Raw genomic sequence first — 19,919 nt, forward strand, 5'->3', positions numbered from 1 at the left:
AGCCTGATCTATATAAACAGGAGATTCAGGACGACTTGCAGGGGCCATCTCCTTTCCCCCTCACCTACTCTTTCCTCTTTCTCTTCCCTGAAAGCCCCTACAGACTCTCCCCTTTTCATGCTTCCTTCTCTTCTTCCCTTCTACCAGCCAACCTATCTTTATTCCCCCCTCCCCGGCTCCAGGTTTTCTTCCCTACCACTGACTCTCTCTCCCTAGGAAAAGTCTCAGCATGTTGATAGTTGACCCACGGCCAATTACATCGTGCAGAACGCACTAAAACTTGTGTGAGGCATCTCAGTTCCCCCTACATCTTTCCCCCCACTCTATTTCCTCTCTCCTGACTCCCGGCAGGCTCCACATCCTCACCCTTCTCTATTTCCTTCTTTCCCCCGCCCACCTTTTATCTGCCCCCATCTTTAGCTATTCACCACATATACACCCCATCTCTCTCCACAACGGTGACCTGAAGCAGCTTGCATCATTCCCTTCCGTTATATCTCCACAGATCCATCAATGGCAATTAGCCATGGGAACTGAAGAGAGCCTCCATATACCGAAGCAACAAACCTGAGGGCTGGAAGACAGCTGCAGGGGTTGGTTTGGCCCTTCAGAGAAACTGCCTGGTTTCTGAGCAAAACAGAGCCCTAGACTAGATGGACCAATCAGGCAAGCTCTTCTTATGTCCTTACGTGATTTTACATGGGGACTGAAAGAATGAGGTTATCACTGATTTTCCAGGTCCTTGGGAATCGATCTGTTATAATTTGACATTTGGTGGCGATCAGACAAGGTCCGAAGCATTTCAGCAAGTCAAGTCCTTTATTTAAAAAAAATAGTAACATAATATTAAATCAACAATAGAACTACAGAATTCAAACACAAAATTCTATAACTAATACTTGTCAGGTCGAATCATTATAGCATCATAAAGGAACTTTGCTACAATTTCTGTTGTTTCTTCATCTGCATTATCAAGAACCTTCAGATAATCAGATAGTTATCAGATAATTAAGATCATCAGGGAATTATCAGGGAATATATGTATTAAAATAGGGTTTTGAAATGTAGAAGGAAGCATCTGGTCAAAGGGGCACTGAGGAAGAACTTTTAAGCATATGTTCCCGTCCTGCTCTCTTGAGATTTACCAAGGCAGGCTTTGAATCCCAAACAATGGAAAATGCTCCTAAAATGAATTACCACGGAGCTTTTTTGTTTACTACAAGATCACTTCCAGGGAGACTGGCGGACAAGTATTTCTCACACTTCTGATAAGAGAGGCAAACCCCGTTCCCAATAAAATCAGAGGAGCATTTCACTTGAAAACAAACAGGGAACCCTTCATCCTTGCACCTCTGCGTGAGTCACTGTCCTGGACATGCTTTCCTATTGGATGGATGCAAACCCAAAGCGGTGACTCATGCAGCAATGTGACAGGCAGCATCCTCTGAGGAATGATGACTCCGTTCTGCATCTAGAGCAGGAGCAGTGGAAGACTTTGGGAATTATTAGGAAAGTCCCTTGCTTACTGCACAGTTGCAGCCTCAACGTATCCTAGGAGCTATCTGCATAAGAGAGCGGCTCATAAATATCCACTGTAAAAAAATCCAATCCCTGAACAAAAAGAACAGGTATTACTTAACTGGGATAGAGCAGAGCCTTAATGACTCGATCCTATATACCCTTCTGGATCCTGCTGTAAAACTTGCCCCCTCCAAAAAACTGGACATTTGGCAAAAACCCAGACTTGCCACTTGAACTGTGCAACCATGCAAAGAGAGAAGAGCTGTTTTTTTATACCCCACTTTTCACTACCTGAAGGTGTCCCAAAGCAGCTTACAACCAAATTTCCCTTCCTTTCCCCACAATGGGCACCCTGTGATATTGGTGGGGCTGAGAGAGCTCTGAGAGAACTGCTCTGTGAGAGCAGCTCTAAGAGATCTGTGAGAAGTCAGAGGTCACCCAGCTATAATCATAGGCATTACCATCAACACATATGCAGCCATCTGTTCATACCACTGGCACCCACACATAAACCCACTGCCAGCCCTGAGATCCCACCTGTGACCGCACAGGGGCTCAGATCCACAACTTCTCCCAGCCTGATCCCACTGCAGGCCAACCCCCCCCCCCAAAAAAAAAAAAAAACAGCATTCAGGGCACATTTTGGGTTGTAAGGGAAGTGTAAATATTTCTGTCCAAAGAAATGCCCCAGTGGAGCCAAGCCAGGGATGGCTGACCATCGGGGGAGGGGGGTCATGTCTTACTCTTTACAGTCTGAGGGTCTGCATTTCAGAAGATGGGGAAGGTTTTCCATTGGTCATTCTGGCTGGATATCTGAAAAGATACCACTTAGGACCACCTGCACAGCATTCTGATGTGTGAAGGACCATGTGTCATAGGATAAGGTGGCAAGCTACAAGGTATCCCATGATGCTCTTTTCCCACAACATTGCTAGGTACTGCAACATGGATTTAAGAAAGTGTTCTGGAGCAAGACATGTAAGTCTGATCCTTTGAAGGGAATGAAAGACTGTCAAACAGCCAGCCTTTCTCAGTTTTTCGACCATTGAGAAACCTCTGAAACATTCTTCAGGCTTTGAGAAACCCCAGAAGTGGTGTGATTATGCAGAATGTGGTTAGGAAGCATAGATATCTACATGTCCACCCAAGGGCCCTCCCCTACCCACTCCATCCAGGGCCTTCAATGAGTCATGGGGGGGCATGGGTTGACATGACCCTATCACGTTATATCACCCAATAAATGTTTAACAATTTTTTAAAAATATATTAAAAATGAATTAACTCCCACCCATACAGGAAACTCTTTCACGGCCACCAAGAAACCCCAGAATTTCATAGAAGCCTGGTTGAGAAAGCCTGCCATGAAGAGAACTCTGTGTTTCAAATCTACGTAAATGTGCCCCATCTATCTCTATGCAGAACTTACAGGGGTAGTCAAACTGCGGCCCTCCAGATGTCCATTGACTACCATTCCCATGAGCCCCTGCCAGTGTTCCCTGGCAGGGGCTCGTGGGAATTGTAGTCCACGGACATCTGGAGGGCCACAGTTTGACTACCCATGATTCAGATGGAAGTGGAGTGAAACTGACAGAAGGAGTATTTGAAACATGCAGATGACACCACATTCCTGACAGAAAACAGTGAAGATCTGAAATGGCGTCTTAAAGCGGCAAGCACAAAAGCAGGATCATAGCTGAACTCCAAGGAGACACAAGTAATGACAGTCTGTTAAGGGTTTTCTGGGCTGTGTGACCATGGTCTTGTATTTTTCGTCCCAGAAAGTTTCTCCAGTAACTGCGGTTGGCAAAACATCAGGGGCTAAAACTACCAGGCCACAGCCACACAGGCCTGAAAACCCACCACAACCAGTGGACTCTGGTCATGAAAGCCTCCAACAATTCAAAAGTAATGACAGTTGGGGGGAGGACACACGACTTCACGGTGGGTGATGAAAAACCTGAAAGGGTCCAACCTTGTCTGTTCCTTTTCTGTTCATCAACCAAAAGGGCGACTCCAACCAAGAAATCAGGAGGTGACTGAGAAAGGAAGGAGCTGGGGAACATCCTTAAGTGGAAGGATGAGTCACCGGCAGCCAAGATACATTTAATTCATGCCATGGTATTTCCCATTTCTATGGGTGGATGGGAAAGCCGGACAATGACGAAAGATGACAGGAAGAAAGTTGATTCTTTTCAATTGCCTCATCGGAGGTTTTACAGATCTGGTAGACAGCTTGGTGTAGTGGTTAGGAGTGTGGACTTCTAATCTGGTGAGTCGGGTTTGATTCCCCGCTCCTCCCCCACATGCAGTTAACTGGGTGACCTTGGGCTTACCACAGCACTGATAAAGCTGTTCTGACCAGAGTAATATCAGGGCTCTCTCAGCCTCACCTCCCTCACAGGGTGTCTGTTGTGGGGAGAGGAAAGGGAAGGCAAATGTAAGCCACTTTGAGACTCCTTTAGGTAGAGAAAAGCGGTATATAAGAACCAACTCTTCTTCTTCTTTAGTAATATCAGGGCTCTCTCAGCCTCACCTCCCTCACAGGCTGTCTGTTGTGGGGAGAAAAAATGTGGCATATAAGAACCAAGTCTTCTTCTTCTTCTTCCTAGATCACCCAAAAGACAAATCAGCAGCTTCTAGATCAAATCCAGCCTGAACTATGACTAGAAGAATTGATTTTTGCTATATATTCCCTGTCATGTAAGAAGATCATTGTCTGACAAAGAGTGTTTGCACTCGAAAGCTCATGTCCTGAATAAATCTTTGTTGGTCTTAAAGGTGCTACTGGACTCTGATTTTATTATGACTAGAAGCTAAAAGGACTCAATTGAGATGGTCATACTTCTGTCACATTATGAGAAGACAAGCCTCATCAGAAAAGACAATGACGGAAGGAAGAAATGTAGGCAGCAGGAAAGGAGGAAGAGCCAACAAGTGACGGATGGATTCATGGCTGGACTGAGTCACAGTCCTCAGTTTGCAAGACGGGAGTAAGGTTGTTAACAACAAGAAGTGATATCAAGTTAGTAGCAACCTGACAGCACCTCACATGACTCTGTTTCCTATGGATCCATATCCATAGGATATTTAACATTGAATGCAAAATTCAGCATCATGAGAAGAATTACTTTCCTCTTTTTAAAAAAGGTACACAGTTCTAGCATTTACAGGTGAGATGGGATTCTTAACGGGTAACAGTTAGAACCTACAAAGGTTGAATGTTCTGTATTGTTGTTAAAATTATACTACTTTTATTGTGCACAATTTAAAAAAAAACAACTATAGGAATTAAAAACATATGTCCAGCCCATAGGCTATTGCAAACCACTATGCACTATGTGAACCAAAAGACTGATGCATTTCAGCACTTCTTCAAAGCCCTGGTCTTAACAAACACCAGTTCTTAACACATATAAAATACATACAACAGCCAATAAAAGCTCCAAAGTAAGAGCTGTAAAGTACCATAGTCACGTAATGAAAGAAGATGTCTAGTTTTCAGTCATTAGCTCTCTTGCAAAAGCTGCCCACAATTTTCAGTGGTGTGTTTCCTCATTAGTGCATGGATTGCAATGAGTGAATTTTAAAAACAATACAGACATTCAAACCTTTGTAGGTCCTAACTGTTACCCATTGGGATTTTTGGGTTCCAGTTCTAGTTCCTCCCCCTCTTTTAGTTTTTGAGATGAGATTCTTACCAGGCAACCCTGAGCAGAATTGATCCAGTCTAAGAACATTAATTCCAACAAGCTTTTACTGGAACAATGTTTCATTCAGATTGCCCCATCTGAACCCTGCAGGCTCATTTTAGAGAGGTAACCTGGGTATCGAAACGTGCTAAGCACTCTGTTGTGCTTCTTAGTTCTGGGATTCTTTTGTGGCTCTAGAGGTAGCAGGACAAACATCTGGCTGGTTGCAAAATGGGCACACACATATCCATGTACTTCATGTGCCACCGTGGTCTTGGATTAACAGTACCAAACAAGGATCTGGAATAAGACTCAGGTTCCAGCCACACTCTGTGAGCATGACCTACCTAAACAGATTGGAATGAGGATATAAACGGAAGGTGCAGGACACGGAGCTTCTAGGAGGAAAGGGAGAACAAAATTGCAACACATCAGTACATAATGTCCTGCAGAATGAAAGTGCTATCGTAGCTTGGGAATTACTCTTCCTATGGCAGGGCAGGAGAGCACCAGGACATCCCTCTTAGGCCAGAATTTGAAAGGTTGGAGGAGGGCAGGGAATGGTTCGGGTGGGCAGTTCCTGTGGGATAGGACCTGCAGTAACAGGTTTAAACTATGTGGAGAATATCAGCCAAATATCAGGAAAAGACTTTTCACAGTCAGTAGTTCAGCAGTGGAATTGGCTGCCTAAGGAGGTAGTGAGCCCCCCCCACACACACACACACACACTGGTAGTCTCCAAACAGCAGCTGGACAGCTACTTATCCTGGCTGCTTTAGGCTGATCCTGCATTGGGCATGGGGTTGGACTAGATGGCCTCCCAACTTTATGACTCTAGGTGGCTTGTGTCAACAGATGTCAATCATATTTTTAGAGCAACCTCTGGGGAGGGGGGAAGGATCCCTTCTAAGTAGCTTAGCCTTTCAAATCTCCTGGGCAGTCTAGAATCACATTGTATTTCAGTGCCATGTGGAGTTTTTCCCCCTCCCCTTTAAGCATCTCTCTCCTTTCCTCCATAACCTGTCTAGTACAGTAACCTAAAGCTGCAAGCAAGCGCAAGGTGTTTGGTAAGAGGTGCCAGCATCCCAGGACCGATCATGATGACCTGTGACGGAGGGGATGCGGTCCCCTAAACTGGCCAGTTCTGAATTTTCTCCCACAAGCAAAATTATCCTGTGCCCTCCATTGCTGCTCACCCAACTTAAGCATTTGACACTACATACTTACTCTGTAGGATACTTAAGCTGTTTCCATTGGCCAGAGACATCACCCCAAAAGGTCATGCACAAAGGCTGTTATGCTATGCACCGAAAGACCTGGGAGGAAGCCCCATTGGATGCCTGACCTTGATGGACCAGCTAGCCTGATCTCATCAGATCTGGAAAACGGAGCAGGGTTGGCTCTTTGGACGGGAGACCACCAAGGAAGCCCAGGGTCTTGACACAGAGGCAGGGTCTTGCCTTGAAAGCCCTTTGGGGTCACATAATTCAGCTGCAATTTGATGGCACTGCCTACCACCGAGCCCTGTCGGACCAAACAAATATTGCCTGCAAATAATGTATTTTTTAGAGTTAAGGATAGCAAGGGGGGGTGACAACACTGTTCTTCCAGTTGAAGTCCACAGAACTTAATAAGCACGTCTAAGGAATAAGGAGACTTTCTTATAGCCTGCTTTTCACTACCTGCAGGAGTTTCAATGCGGCTTACAAGCACCCTTCCTCTCCCCACAACGGACACCCTGTGAGATAAGTGAGGCCAAAAAAGCTCTGACAGGACTCTTCAGTGAGAACCGCTCTAAGAGAACTGTGACTGGCCCAAGGTCACCCAGCTGGCTGCCTGTGGAGGAGCGGGGAATCAAAGCCAGTTCTCCAGATAGGAGGCTGCCACTCGAAACCTCCACACGACGCTGGTTCTCCTGAGGTTTGCAGCCTCACGTAAGTGAGGCGGCCTCGGGGGAAAGGCAGCCCCTTGCCTGCGTGTTCTCAAGAGAAACGTCGGGAAGACTCACTTCCGACTTCCCCACGTCGAAACTTCGCCACGGATCTTCCCGGCCGGCTCCTTTCCCCTCCAAATCGGTCCCGCCCGCCCCCGACATACCTCCCCGTTTACCTGCGATGACGGCCGGGTTGCTCTGGCCTCCCTCGGGTTTCACCCACACCTCGACGGTGAATTGCTCGCGGGGCAGCTCGGCGACGACTCCCGGGCGCAAGAGCAGCTGCTCCCTCCCGCCGGAGAAGTAGAGGGCGGCCACCGAGGCGAAGGCAGGCCCCGGCGCTTGGGCGTACAGGCCGGCCCCGGCGCGCTGGCGCAGCGGGAAGGCGTTGCTGTCCCCCCACGTGTCTTCCACGCTGCCGCCGCCGTCCGAGCGCCGAGCGCGCCTAGGCCGCAGGGGCCTGGCACCCCGCGCTGGGCCCCGGCCGGTCGCCGGAGGCGGGTAGCTGGCATAGGGGTGCTGTGGGGGCGCGGCCGTCGAGCGCGCCCTGCGCAGCCAGCAGCGCTGCCCGTCGAGGGAGCCCGACGCCCGCGGCTCTCTCTGCCTCTTCCCCCAGGCCTCGGAGTCGGAGCGGGCCGCGACCAGCAGGCACAAGGCGGCGGCCGCCACCAGCAGAGCGGCGGCCAGCGGCGCCACGGCCGGGCGCGCCATCCTCCGGCGGGCGGCTGCCTCGGAACGGCTCCTGGCTGCTCGCTCGACGACGCCTTTCACATGGATCGCGCCCCGGCCCCTGGGTCGCCCTCGGCCGCTCGCCTCCGCCTTACGTTAGACGGCGCGCCCAGCCCTTCTGCCCGGCACCCCTGGCAGCGATGGCCCGCCTGGGCATCGTCCTGCCGGCGGAGATCTTCGGACGGCGCCCGTTTCCCCGCGCACGATTATGCCACGGAACTTGGGCCAGCGGAGGGCATCATCGACGGCGCTCCTGGTTCATCGTCCGCCGGGTCCGCTCTGGATCCCTCTGCCTCTCGGGCGCAAATGCCGCCTCTCCCTGTTCCAAACAGCCGCGTTTGGAGCCCACGGGCGCCTCAGCACCCGGCGCTCAGCCTCCTTCTTCCGCCCCTCCTCGGGCTCCGTACGCTCCACCGAGGGGACCCTCGAGGTCCTTGCAGGTGATGCGCAGCCTGGAGCGGGCTTTCCCTTCGCGCCGGGCGGAGTCCTAAGAAGGAAGAGCAGCGGAGGCGATCAGCCAAGGGGGCACGGGTCTGGAGACGCTTTCGCTCTCCCTCTCGCCTTTATGGGAGGAGGACTGATGCGGGTGAGACCCGAACTCATAAATTCTGAGCATCACTCCGCCGCCCGGCCCTCGCCCCCGCCCTCCCGCTCTGCTTTCTCCTCCCCGTGCGCTTCAGGGGAGGTGGCGGCCGGGGTTGCGCGGCCCGATCCCCACCTACGCTTCCTTGGGAGTAAGGACCAAGCTAATCGGTTGGGCTTACTCCTAGGTGGCCATCCTTGGCGTGTTATTACTGCCCAATCCACGAGGGGGGGGGAGAGTATATGGGTCCGTTTCCTACTCTCGCTCCGTTCGCGCTGCCAAAGATCGCCCTGCCGAGCGGGCAGCCTGAAAGGATTGGAAGAAAGCCCTACGGGATTAAGTGGAGCAGGGCTGAGTGGGGGCTTTTCCCGTGGAAATGGGTCTGGATTCGAAGTTTAAGGAGTGTGTGGCCACCGAGATCCACACACACACACACACACACCCCGAGGAGCTAGGGAAGCCACCGATTTCACCTGGAACTTGTCTTCCCACGAGGGCCGGTTTGACTTTCGATAGAACCACAGTGGCGCTAAAGGGGTGGCGGAGCAGAGGGGAAGGCAACGCCACGGAGCTGCACGGAGCGCATCCTTCAGCGGCGCCTCTTGGCGCAGGTGCAGCCCCGTGGTGTCGACTTGGCGATCCGCTCTCCTAGCAGCGCTCTCTCCCCATTCGGGGGTGCTTAGGAGCGGCACAATTTTTCCCAGCAAGAGAGAGCCTCTTCCATAGAAAGATCGAAGGGAAGGCGCTTGAAAGCTGCTCGGGGCCAGACCCACTGCAGTGAATGGAGACGGCTGCAGCAAGGGGACGGGCGGGGGCACCAGACGGCCCTCGCTCCCAGCAGGCGAAAGAGCGCGGAGGACCGCTTCTCCGTAGAGCGAAGCCCGCTGCAAGGCTTGCGGGCACCGATTTTGTTTCAAAACTTCCCCTCCCCTGCCCTGCTGGTTTCGCTTTGGCGGATCGCCGCTTGAGCGCGGCTGGGAGGGGGGGCGGCGTTATACCCCCTCGGCTCCCCTATTGTTGCCGCCGCTGCTGCTTCCGGACGGGTCTGCGTTTCGGCCCTTTGATCGTGATCAAGCGCTGGAGCCTCTTAAAGGGCGACTCGCCGAGGCTGGCAGGAGGCGAGGCGAGGGGGCGTGCCAAGCGCCGGGGGGGGGGGGGGAGGAGAGCTGCGCCGGACCCGGCCCGGACCATCCGCGAGACGAGGGCGGGGCGGGGACGCGCGGGGAGCCAGACGCGCCAAAACAAGCCGCAGGGTGGGAGGAAGAGGACGGGGCCACCCCTGTGCTGAAGCCAAGGATACCAAGGCCCGGGCGGCTCTCTGCTGGAAGCGCGGTTGCCAACCTCCAGGCGGGGCCTGGAGGCCTCCCGCTTTTGCGAGAGCCCTCCAGACTGCGAAGACCGGTCCCTCGGGAGAAAATAACGGCCTGGGGGAGGGTGGGCGGGGCTCTACGGCTGAGGTCCCTCCTCAAGCCCCGCCCTCCCCAGGATCTGCCTCCAAAACTCTCCAGGGGATTTCCCCCCCCCATCCCAGAGTTGGCAACCCGAGGGGGAAGGGCGGCTGGAGGTTCGAGTTAAGCAAACGGGGAGGAGCCAACTGGATCAGCTTTCCCTTTCACAATAATGTAAGCCCTTTGCCCATTCGTTGCAGGTGGGTAATAAAATGTCAAGGTGGGGGGGGGGGTCCCAGAAACGCTTCCCCCCCACACACACACTGCGTTCCACATGAGACCTGTCAACACCCCTTTCGTTCAAACGCTTTGTCTCCATGATCCTGTGCCAAGCAAATCCTTCACACACCTGTGGCTGGGCTGTATCTAGGGATGCCAATCCTCCAGGTGGGATCCGGGGAACCCTGGTTTTGCAGCTCATCTCCAGGCAACAGAGATCAGCTCTCTGGGAAAAAATGGCTGCTTTAGAGGGTGGACTCCGTAGCATTCTACTCCACGGAACTCCCCCCTGCCCCAAATCCCACCCAGCTCCACCCCCAAAATCTCCAGGCATTTCCAAACCCAGAGCTGGCAGCCCTAATTGAACTGTTGCAAGGGGTGGGGGGGGAGTTGCACAGAACAATAGCAAAATTCTACTGGTAGATCCTGGAATTAATAACCGCGGTGCTTCTGGCACATAACAGTGCCCTTGCCTCCATACTGGCATGCTCCAGTGCACCAAGCACCGCTGCCCAGCCGGTTCCCATTCTTGCCACTGTCCAGCAGCATCTCCCTGATTAAGGCACCAGACCCCTGTTGAGGCCATCCCCATCTGAGCCTTGCTGAGATTGTGCCCCCCCCCAAGGAATTCTTCCCACCTGCTTCAGATCCAGAGTGAGAATTGGCCCATGAAAGCCAGCTTTCCAGTTGAGCAGAAATCTACATCAGGCAAGAAGAAGAAGCTTTTTTGGGGGGGGGGGGGGGTTTACACATATCCCCAGCCAGCGAAGAAGGAAAAGAAGAAGAGTTGGTTCTTATATGCCACTTTTCTCTCCCTGAAGGAGGCTCAAAGCACTTTACAATCTCCTTCTCTTTCCTCTCCCCACAACAGACGTCCTGTGAGGGAGGGGAGGCTGAGAGAGCCCTGATATTACTGAAGTAGAAGAAGAGTTGGTTCTTTATATGCCACTTTTTTCTACCCGAGGGAGTCTCAAAGTGGCTTACGTTCTCCTTCCTTTTCCTCTCCCCACAACAGACACCCTGCGAGGTGGGTGAGGCTGAGAGAGCCCTGACATTAATGCATTCCTAACCACTACACCAAACTGTCTCTGGGTGTGTATCTTTTTGCACTAGTCCCAGTGCCTGGGAGTTTCTCTCCTGCCGTAAGTCTTGCTGTGATCATACCTCCCACTGCCCTGCCACTCCTTTCTAACCTTCCCCCTGTCCCTCCTAAGCGGGGAGGAACCAGCCCCCTATCAATAACCTCGCCATTCCTCCGTGTTCAATTGACCCAGCCAGCCGGTGCAAAGGCTCCCTCCCCCCTGCTTTCCTTCTGCACCAGGCTCAAAGTGCCCCCCCCCCCTAATCTGCAGTCCCTTCTGTTTGACAGGAGCAGGCAAGGTAAACGACATCCAAACTTCCGCATTGGAAGCAGATGCTGCCCCCTGGCTTTCCCCAGTCCCGGACTTACCCCACGCACATCACATCACCGCCCCGAGAGGAGACTCTCAACTGTATTTTGAAAGGGGGGGAAAAAAGGCATAGAAAACCCACCCGTGGTGCCAAACGAAAAGCCAGCGCCTCTGCCAAAAGCAACCCATTTAAGGAGGGGGGGGGAGAGAGAGAGAGAGAGACTGGAGGGAAAGTTACTTGTTTATTACAAGGTCTTTCTCCGTGTTGGTCAAGCGAGCAAGGGGGTCTGCTTAGGCCCGGCAATCTGTTTTGAAATCTCGACCGTGAACTTCGGGGGGGGGGGGGGACCGAACCACTCTTGTTTCTTCGCTCCAAACACACTATCTGTGGCAATCAGACCAGAGCAAGGTTGCCAGCGCGAGGCTGGGAGGCCCCTTCTAGGGTACAAGACTTTCACATCATCCACTTGAAGAAAACACAGCGGGCGCTGCTGCTGGGATGTTTTCTTCTTCTGTTGGAAAGTTGGGGGGGGAGAGAGAGAAGAGAGGGTGACGGGGCTGGGAATGGTTCAAAGGATGAAAGGAGAGACAGATAGGCAGAGAGAGAGAGAGAGAGAGAGAGAGAGCTCCTGAGCCAAGGAGGGGTTGCTTCTATCCCTGGTTCCAGGCAGGTAAATTTGGATTGAAAGACTGGGTAAACAGGGTGTGGGGGGGTAAACAAGGCATTACAAGGGAGGGCAAATAAGGACAGAGAAGTTCTTCAGCTGGGGAAAGAGGGGGAAGGGATTTGAATCTGGGTCTCAGAAGAAGGGGGAGGAGGAGCTGAGCCCCAGAAGCGGGGGGGGCGTTCTTTAGCAACTAAGCAGTGAGAAGGTACAAGGCCACACACAAATCCGTTGTCAAAAGACAACTCCTCTCTGCTTTGGTGTCTGGAAACTGACAGATTCTCAGCCTACTTGTGCTTAAAGTCAAGGTGTTGTGGGATGGACATAACTGGAGGTACACTGGCTGTGTGGTTGGACACCCCCCCCCCAGCTATTCTCAACCTTGAATTCATGGGGAGGGGAAGCCTTGAAACAAGAGAGTGATTTGGAAAGAACAGGTGAGAAGGGCTGCCTGCTTGTCCCCCACACCTACACACACACACACACACACACACAGCATTTGTCAAATAAATGCCCGGTATTGCATTCAGGATGATTAGACTTTGCTCAGCCTTGGACCCCCTGGAATGAACCTGCAGCCTTAGATGTAGACCTCTCAGTGTATACAAAGAGACAGGGAGTCAGGGACAAGCTTAGGGAAGTGGTGGGGAGAGACCTGGAAAGAAGGTGGTGTCAAAGGCCAAAACAGTCCAAAAACTCAGTTACAGAACACAGAACTTTGGTATATCAAGTACTTGATTCCATGACCGGAAGTTCCCCCGGTCCAGCTTTCCAAAGTAATTCCTGTTGGTCTAATCCAGGCTTTCTCAACCAGTGTTTTGTGGAACTCTGGGATTTCTTGATGGCCCTGGAAGGGTTTCCTGAGCAGGTGGGAATTAAATAATTTTATATACTTTTAAGATTTGTTAAACATTTATTGGGTGGTATGACCATATTTGGTCAGGTTGACCTGCTCTCCCCCTCCCAAAATGGCCATGGATGGGCCTGGAGGGAGTAGGAAGGGAAGGGGCCATGGGTGAGCGTGTCCACAGCTCTGCTTCCCAACCATATTCTGCACAATTGCAGGACTTCTGGGGTTTCTCAAAGCCTGAAGAATGTTCAGAGGTTTCTCAAGGGTTAAAAATTTGAAAAAAGCTGGTCTAATCAAATATCTCCCAGCACTCCTCATCTGACAGTGAGCTTTTTATACAAGGCTGGGGAATGGGTCTCAAATACCCAAAGTCAGAGCCAGTTTGGTGTAGTGGTTAGGAGTGCGGACTTCTAATCTGGCATACTGGGTTGGATTCTGTGCTCCCCCACATGCAACTAGCTGGGCTCGCCACGGCACTGATAAAACTGTTCTGACCGAGCAGTGATATAAGAGCTCTGTCAGCCTCACCCACCTCACAGGGTGTCTGTTGTGGGGAGAGGAATGGGAAGGCGACTGTAAGCCGCTCTGAGCCTCCTTCAGGTAGAGAAAAGCTGCATATAAGAACCAACTCTTCTTCTTCTTCAAATAAGACTGGGCTTTTTATACATGGTGGGTGGTCATGAGTCATACCCAAATATGATTTCCTCACCTACTTCTTCCTCTGATAGCTGCCGGATGGTTGAACTACATTACTGAGTCCCATTATCAGAGAGAAGAGTTCTGCTCTGACTACACTGGAGTATGCAAAAGGCTAAACAGCAACAATTTTTTTTTAAGACTTCATTTACTCAGATATATAGAAACACACATTCATTTTGCCCGAGACATACATACTTATAAACCGCTGCGAACCAATTCGCTGAGAGCGGCAGTCATATAAATCAAAACGATGGATGGATGGATGGATGGATGGATGGATGGATGGATGGATGGATGGATGGATGGATGGATGGATGGATGGATGGATGATACAGAGAGAAGGAAGGAGTTACAGAGAGAGACCGGTGTAGAACAAGACTCCAACCCTGCTATGAAAACCCAAAGTCTTACCCACCATAAGACTACTCAGACAAGAAGGAGCAGTCAGCTGTGGAGATTCATGGGGAACAAGTCATTTCACCATTCACAGCACTGAGGAAACCCAAGACAAGTTGCCTGGTATAGGAGGGAGGGAATGGTTCGAGCTGCCTTGGTATAGTAGGTAAACAAAGGAAGCCACCTAGATCATTCATCCATCAAAATCAGTATTGTCTACTCAGGCAGGCAGCAGCTCTCCAGTCAGAGTATTTCACATCACCTGGTCCTGTCCACTGGAGACAGCAGGGATCAACCAGGGGGACTTCAGCATGCAGAGCAGATTCTCGACCACTGAGCTAAAGCCCAGCCCCAGAGTGGGTTTGAGAGAAAGGAACCAGAGAAACAAAAGGGAAGCTTCTTGTGATGCCATCAAGAAGATGGTGGAAGTGTGATTGGGAGATGGGAAGGGAGGATAAGGCATTAGCAAGTTAGCTACCTGGTACAGGAGAATCAGCAGGAATGCACTCCTCCATCACTCTCCCAAGGAAGGCAGTATGTCAAGGTGATTAAGGTGGTTTCTAGCCTATACCCAGCCCCCAAATCCAAAATCTGGATAACCTTTTATCATCCGAAACCTCTTGAAGCTACAGAGCAACCACCTGCTGAAGTACCTTGGCCAGGAATGGAATGTCAATCACCAGGTGGGTGGTAGTTCAGGTCATTTGGGTCCAGGGATATCCTCTTAAGGAAGAAGAGGTGAAGAAGAGCTGATTTTTGGTATACCGATTTTTACTACCCAAAAGAGTCTCCCTTTCTCTCCCCACAACAGACACCCTGTGAGGTAGGTGAGGTTGAGTGATCTGTTCTGTAAGAACAGCTCTAAGAGAACTGTGACTGGCTCAAGGTCGCCCAGCTGTCTGCATGTGGAGGACCGGGGAATCTCCCCCCTTAGTCCTCCTCGAGCCTGCCTGTTCATGCGGGTAGCAATGTCACCTCTGGTGACATGTTACTTCTGGAGGCGTGGCAGGGAGGCGTGGCCAGCTGACACCACTTCTGGGGCTTCCTCGGAGCCTGAAAGATTATTTCAGTGGCTCCTCTGTAGTCAAAAGGTCAAAAAAGTCTGCTTTAGAGCAGGGGTAGTCAACCTGTGGTCCTCCAGATGTCCATGGCCTACAATTCCCATGAGCCGCTGCCAGCGTTTGCTGCCAGCCAGGTTGACTACCCGTGCTTTAGAGTAGCAATCCCCAACCTGTGGGCTGCGGACCACATGTGGTCCTTCGACTAATTGGAGGTGGGCCCCGAAGGACGCCTTCTCTCCCCCCCCCCCGGCCCTTTACTTCATCCCCCCGGCCCTTTAGGACACACTTCGGGTGTTATTGTCTCCCATCACTCCCAGATGGGACTATCTCATTGCAGAGAAACAAGCTCAGGGTTCCCATTGATTTATCATTGTCATGAGTTAAAATTTCCATGAAAATAAAATGTTCCTTATGTTCATTGTTGTGGCGTGTCTGTATCTTATTTTGAAGGGATGTTTAAACATTACCATAGCGATCAGAGAGCGTTAGGGCAGTGGTTGAGAGTAGAGGAGTAAACTACCCCCCCCCCCCGGGCCTCAGTAAAAGGCGTTGAGTGGTCCCCGGTGATAAAAAGGTTGGGGACCACTGCTTTAGAGCAGTGGTCCCCAACCTGCGGGCCGCGGCCCGGTGCCGGGCCGCAAAGGCCATGGCGCCGGGCCGCGGCTCCCTCTCCCCGCCCCCCCCCCCCCGCAGTAAAAAACTTCCGAGGCCGCAAGCTTGCGGCCCGGGAAGCTACTTACTGTGGGAGGGCGGGGAGAGGGAATCAGGGCCGGGCCGCGCCCGTGCAGGCCGCGCCGGCTCGGCCCGATCTGCGGGCGCGGCCGGGCGCGGCTCGCGGGTGCGGCCGGCGGGCGTGGCCGGGCGCGGCTCGCGGCCGGGCGCGGCTCGCGGGTGCGGCCGGCGGGCGCGGCCGGGCGCGGCCCGATCCTCGGGCGCGGCCCGCGGGCGCGGCCCGAAGCGTGGGCGCGGCCCGATGCCCTGCCGGTCCCCAGCCTAAAAAAGGTTGGGGACCACTGCTTTAGAGGATGTAATCTTAACAGCCAGTGTGGTGTAGCGCTTAAGAGTGAAGGTGGCTTTGATTCCCGCTCCTCCACATGCAGCCAGCTGGGTGACTTTGGGCTGGTCACAGCCCGGATAATGCTGTTCTCACACAGCAGTCCTGTCAGACCTCTCTCAGCCCCAACTACCTCACAGTGGGTCTGTTGTGGGGAAAGGAAAGTGATTATAAGCCACTTTGAGACTTCTTTGGTCAGTGAAAAGCAAGGTTTAAAAACCAACTATTCTTCTTCTTGTCTGGCCTGTGAAGGATTTATCCGTTAATCTATTTTCAGTTGTGACTTGATGGCTCAACTCTCTGTTTTTGCCCTATTGCTTATCTCTCTGGTGTTTTTGCTTTGGTTTAATACCTCCTAAAGCTTGGTCCTTGGCAGATTCTATGCTGCCTTCCTTCAAGAGAGAGCAAAGGGGTGGCTTTCTGTATTTCCACGAAGACTTCTGTTATCGACTGTTTAAATAATTATACATTTTCTTATAGCTAATGAAATGCCAAGTGTAGTCTCCTTTACTCTAATGCTGGTGCTAAATTTGTCTTCAGCACCTCAAAAATGCTTTAAACGTCTGGACTTGTCTGCATACTTGATTAACTGAGCAAAATCTGAGTTGATGCCACTGGGTGACAATATATCACGAACTTTATTTCCCTATGGACATTTTCAGTGCTGCCCAGAGGTCATTACTTGGATGTTGGAATACTGATTCCTACAAATATTATGTATATGATTATGCGAGATTTGAATAAGGTAATTGCTAATATATGTGCAACTTCAAATTTGTCTTAGTGGGACATACACTCAAAATGAATATTATACTTGGGATTATTTATATTTTTTGTTCCTATATAGCTGGCAAATATGTTAATCAAATCAATACTTTGTTTTGGAAATTTATGCAGTGTTCCTTACCACCTGGGAATTCCTTAAAGAAGATGAAATATCCATTGAGTGAAGAAGGATTTCATTTCCCTTGTCTTAGTTTATATGTGGCTTGCTGGGGGTTTCTTGACAGCTTTGGAAATATATGTGTGTGTGTGTGTGTGTGTGTGTGTGTGTGTGTAAATTTGTTAAACATTTATCAGGTGATATGACCATATTTGGTCATGTTGACCCCACCCCCAGTGGCCAATGATGGGCCTGGAGGGGGTGGGAAGGGGATGGGCACCAGGTGGGTGTGTACACAGCTATGCTTCCCAACCATATTTTGCACTGTTGCACAATTTCTGGGATTTCTTGAAGTCCAAAGAATGTTTCAGGGATTTCTCAATGGTAAAAAACTTGAGAAAGACGGGTTTATATCATAAAGCATACTTGTTAACTTGTACTGAGTACTGGGATCACTCCTTGCAGTTAGACTGTCCATCTTTGGCTCTTTTGGAAGCTTTTTGCCTGGTGGCCTTTGTCTGCAGAATGCATTAGGGTCCATTTATGCTAGTGTGGATCATATTCCTCCTGCCGTTTATGCAAGTGGAGAATACTGGTGCATGATATCACGACAGTATCAATACCTTCCATTTTCACATGCTAAATTAACATTATGGGCCAATCCAGATGTAGAAACTTGAAATAAATCTTTTTTAAATGGAAGGCCTGGACCAGTAGGGGGATTTGTACACTGGACCAATTGACAGTGAGGATGAGTTTTCATCATTTTCTCAGCTGAGGTCTATTTCTCAGCTGAGAACTGTCAATTTCTGTTGAATGGAAATATCCACAGCTGCGGGCTGCACTGGTATCTAAATATGGTCCTATGGCATTAAGTGTAGAAAATGAAACCTACAGTAATTGTCTATATACAGCCTTTCTCAACTTTTTTTTACCCTTGAACCAGAAGGGTACCCTTTTACCCTTTTTTACCCTTTTACCCTGAAGCCAGAAACATTCTTCTGGCTTCAATAAACCCCATAAGTGGTGCGATCGTGCAGAATGTGGTTCGGAAGCATGGTGTATATGCCTGCCTCGGGCCCCTCCCCTTCCCACGCCCTCTAGGCCCATCATTGGCCATTTTGAGAGGGGTGGGGCAGGTTGACATGGCCATATATGGTCAAATCACTTGATAAATATTTAACCAATTTAGAATATATGTAACAAATTAAATTCCCACCCATTTGGGAAACCCTTCTAAGGCTGTCAAGAAACTCCAGGGTTTTATGAAACCCTGTTTGAGAAAGCCTGGTCTATAAATATTTGATGTTGATTAATAAATATAATGTGCAGAGTCTAGGAATGAATGGAACACAGAGCTAGATTGCAGCAGTTTGCCAAATGGGATGTGGCCTTTAGGGGTATACTTTAGGCTCCATTGATTTGTGACCTACTCAGCAAAAAACAAGATATTTAGAATATACTGGGCACCACAGCAAATCTCTAGCAAAGGAATATCTTACTATTGGCATTGCAATTCACAGGACACATCCCTTAAACCTGTGCTTTAGGTTCATCCAACCATTTGGTTTTTCTGGGAAGAAGTGATTACTTGTATCAATTTTTGTTTTAGAACATTCATTTTTTTTTGAGGTTGCATATGTACTTTTAAACTAGCTCCCCATCTTTTGGAAACTAAGATTGATATTACAACGTCGGAAAGATAAACACCCACCTCCAGTAAATCAATGCATCGAGGAACTTAGAATTCTATCAATATTTAGCATGTGGAAGATGACCACTGTATATGCACTTACTTTTAGATATTTTGAAACCTTTTGTAGATCCTTATGCGGAAATCTGCCACCACTGTTGTTATATCTTTATCTCTATGTATATCTTCCCCTTAAAATAAAATTATATTAGTTGCTAAATTTTGAGCCCCACCCCTTCAAGGAAGAAACTTTAAAAACTTTTTTAAATTCCAAAGAAGAAACACCATTATGTCATATTGGGCTACCATGGTTGGACGCAGTAAAAGAGGAAATGAAATGCTCTAGGCCAAAAGGGAAATGATGGTTGAATCTCTACTCAGCTGGCATCTGGTCTGCTCTCAGGGAACACAAGCCAAGACTGTTTCCGCACTAGCAATATTATTTGGATTTGCATTTTTAAAGGGTTGACTTTTTTGTCCATTTCTGCACTAAAATTTGCTTCTTCCAGCGCAGTCCCATATTGCTCCCTCGCTCTACAGCAGAGGAATCCCCAGAAAACCAGATTTCATCTCTTCAAGCCGGGTCTAACATAGGTCTAATTAGGGGCTGTTCAATGCAGAAATGTATGCAATCGGGGTTTTCCCCACACCAACCATTTTGAGTCATTAGGGCAGCCCCCTTTCCTTGTTGCCATCCTCCCTCCTCCCTCCCTCCTCCCCCTCCATAAAAAAAAAAGATCTGGCTTTTTTTTAAAGGAGTGTGTATTACAACACTGTTTCAAAGTTTTAAAAAACAGTCTTGTACATCAGTGTTATAATGTTATAACGTTATAACCCAGGGTTTTATTTTTAAATATATATATTCAGACCACTTTGCGGGGGAAGGGGGGAGGCAATTACAGGCACAGAATGGTGGGATTAAGGAGCACAACAAAAACAAAGTTGCAAGCAGGCACCATTTTGCAAAAAACACAATTTTTTGGGGAAAGGGGAAGGGAGCAAAGCATGACAGGAGGGTGTCTCTGTTGGACTCAGTGCAGAAAGCATGTCGCGACTTTCAGCCTGGGAAATAAGGGGAGGAGAGCCCAAATGCAGAAAGGCTGGA

The 19,919-nt window shown here is 50.0% G+C and overlaps 1 protein-coding gene across 3 annotated transcripts in view; it reads right to left on the reverse strand.

The window, feature by feature from the left end:
• Positions 1-11,591, reverse strand: part of PAPPA2 (pappalysin 2) — a 133,318-nt gene extending 121,727 nt beyond the window's left edge. The window contains exons 1-2 of one of the 3 annotated variants that reach the window (XM_077332507.1): positions 11,573-11,591; positions 7,320-8,359 (exon numbers count right to left, since the gene is read on the reverse strand). In XM_077332507.1, coding sequence (XP_077188622.1) covers positions 7,320-7,854 — 535 coding nt within the window. In that variant the 5' untranslated portion in view covers positions 7,855-8,359; positions 11,573-11,591. Of the gene's footprint in view, positions 1-7,319; positions 8,439-8,636; positions 8,723-11,572 lie in introns of those variants that run through there. The other 2 variants (XM_077332508.1, XM_077332505.1) reach the window with 2 other exon arrangements.
• Between the last annotated feature and the right edge of the window lie 8,328 nt (positions 11,592-19,919).

Source organism: Paroedura picta, chromosome 4 (genome assembly GCF_049243985.1).
Source record: "Paroedura picta isolate Pp20150507F chromosome 4, Ppicta_v3.0, whole genome shotgun sequence".
In the NCBI taxonomy this organism is placed as follows: domain Eukaryota; kingdom Metazoa; phylum Chordata; class Lepidosauria; order Squamata; family Gekkonidae; genus Paroedura; species Paroedura picta.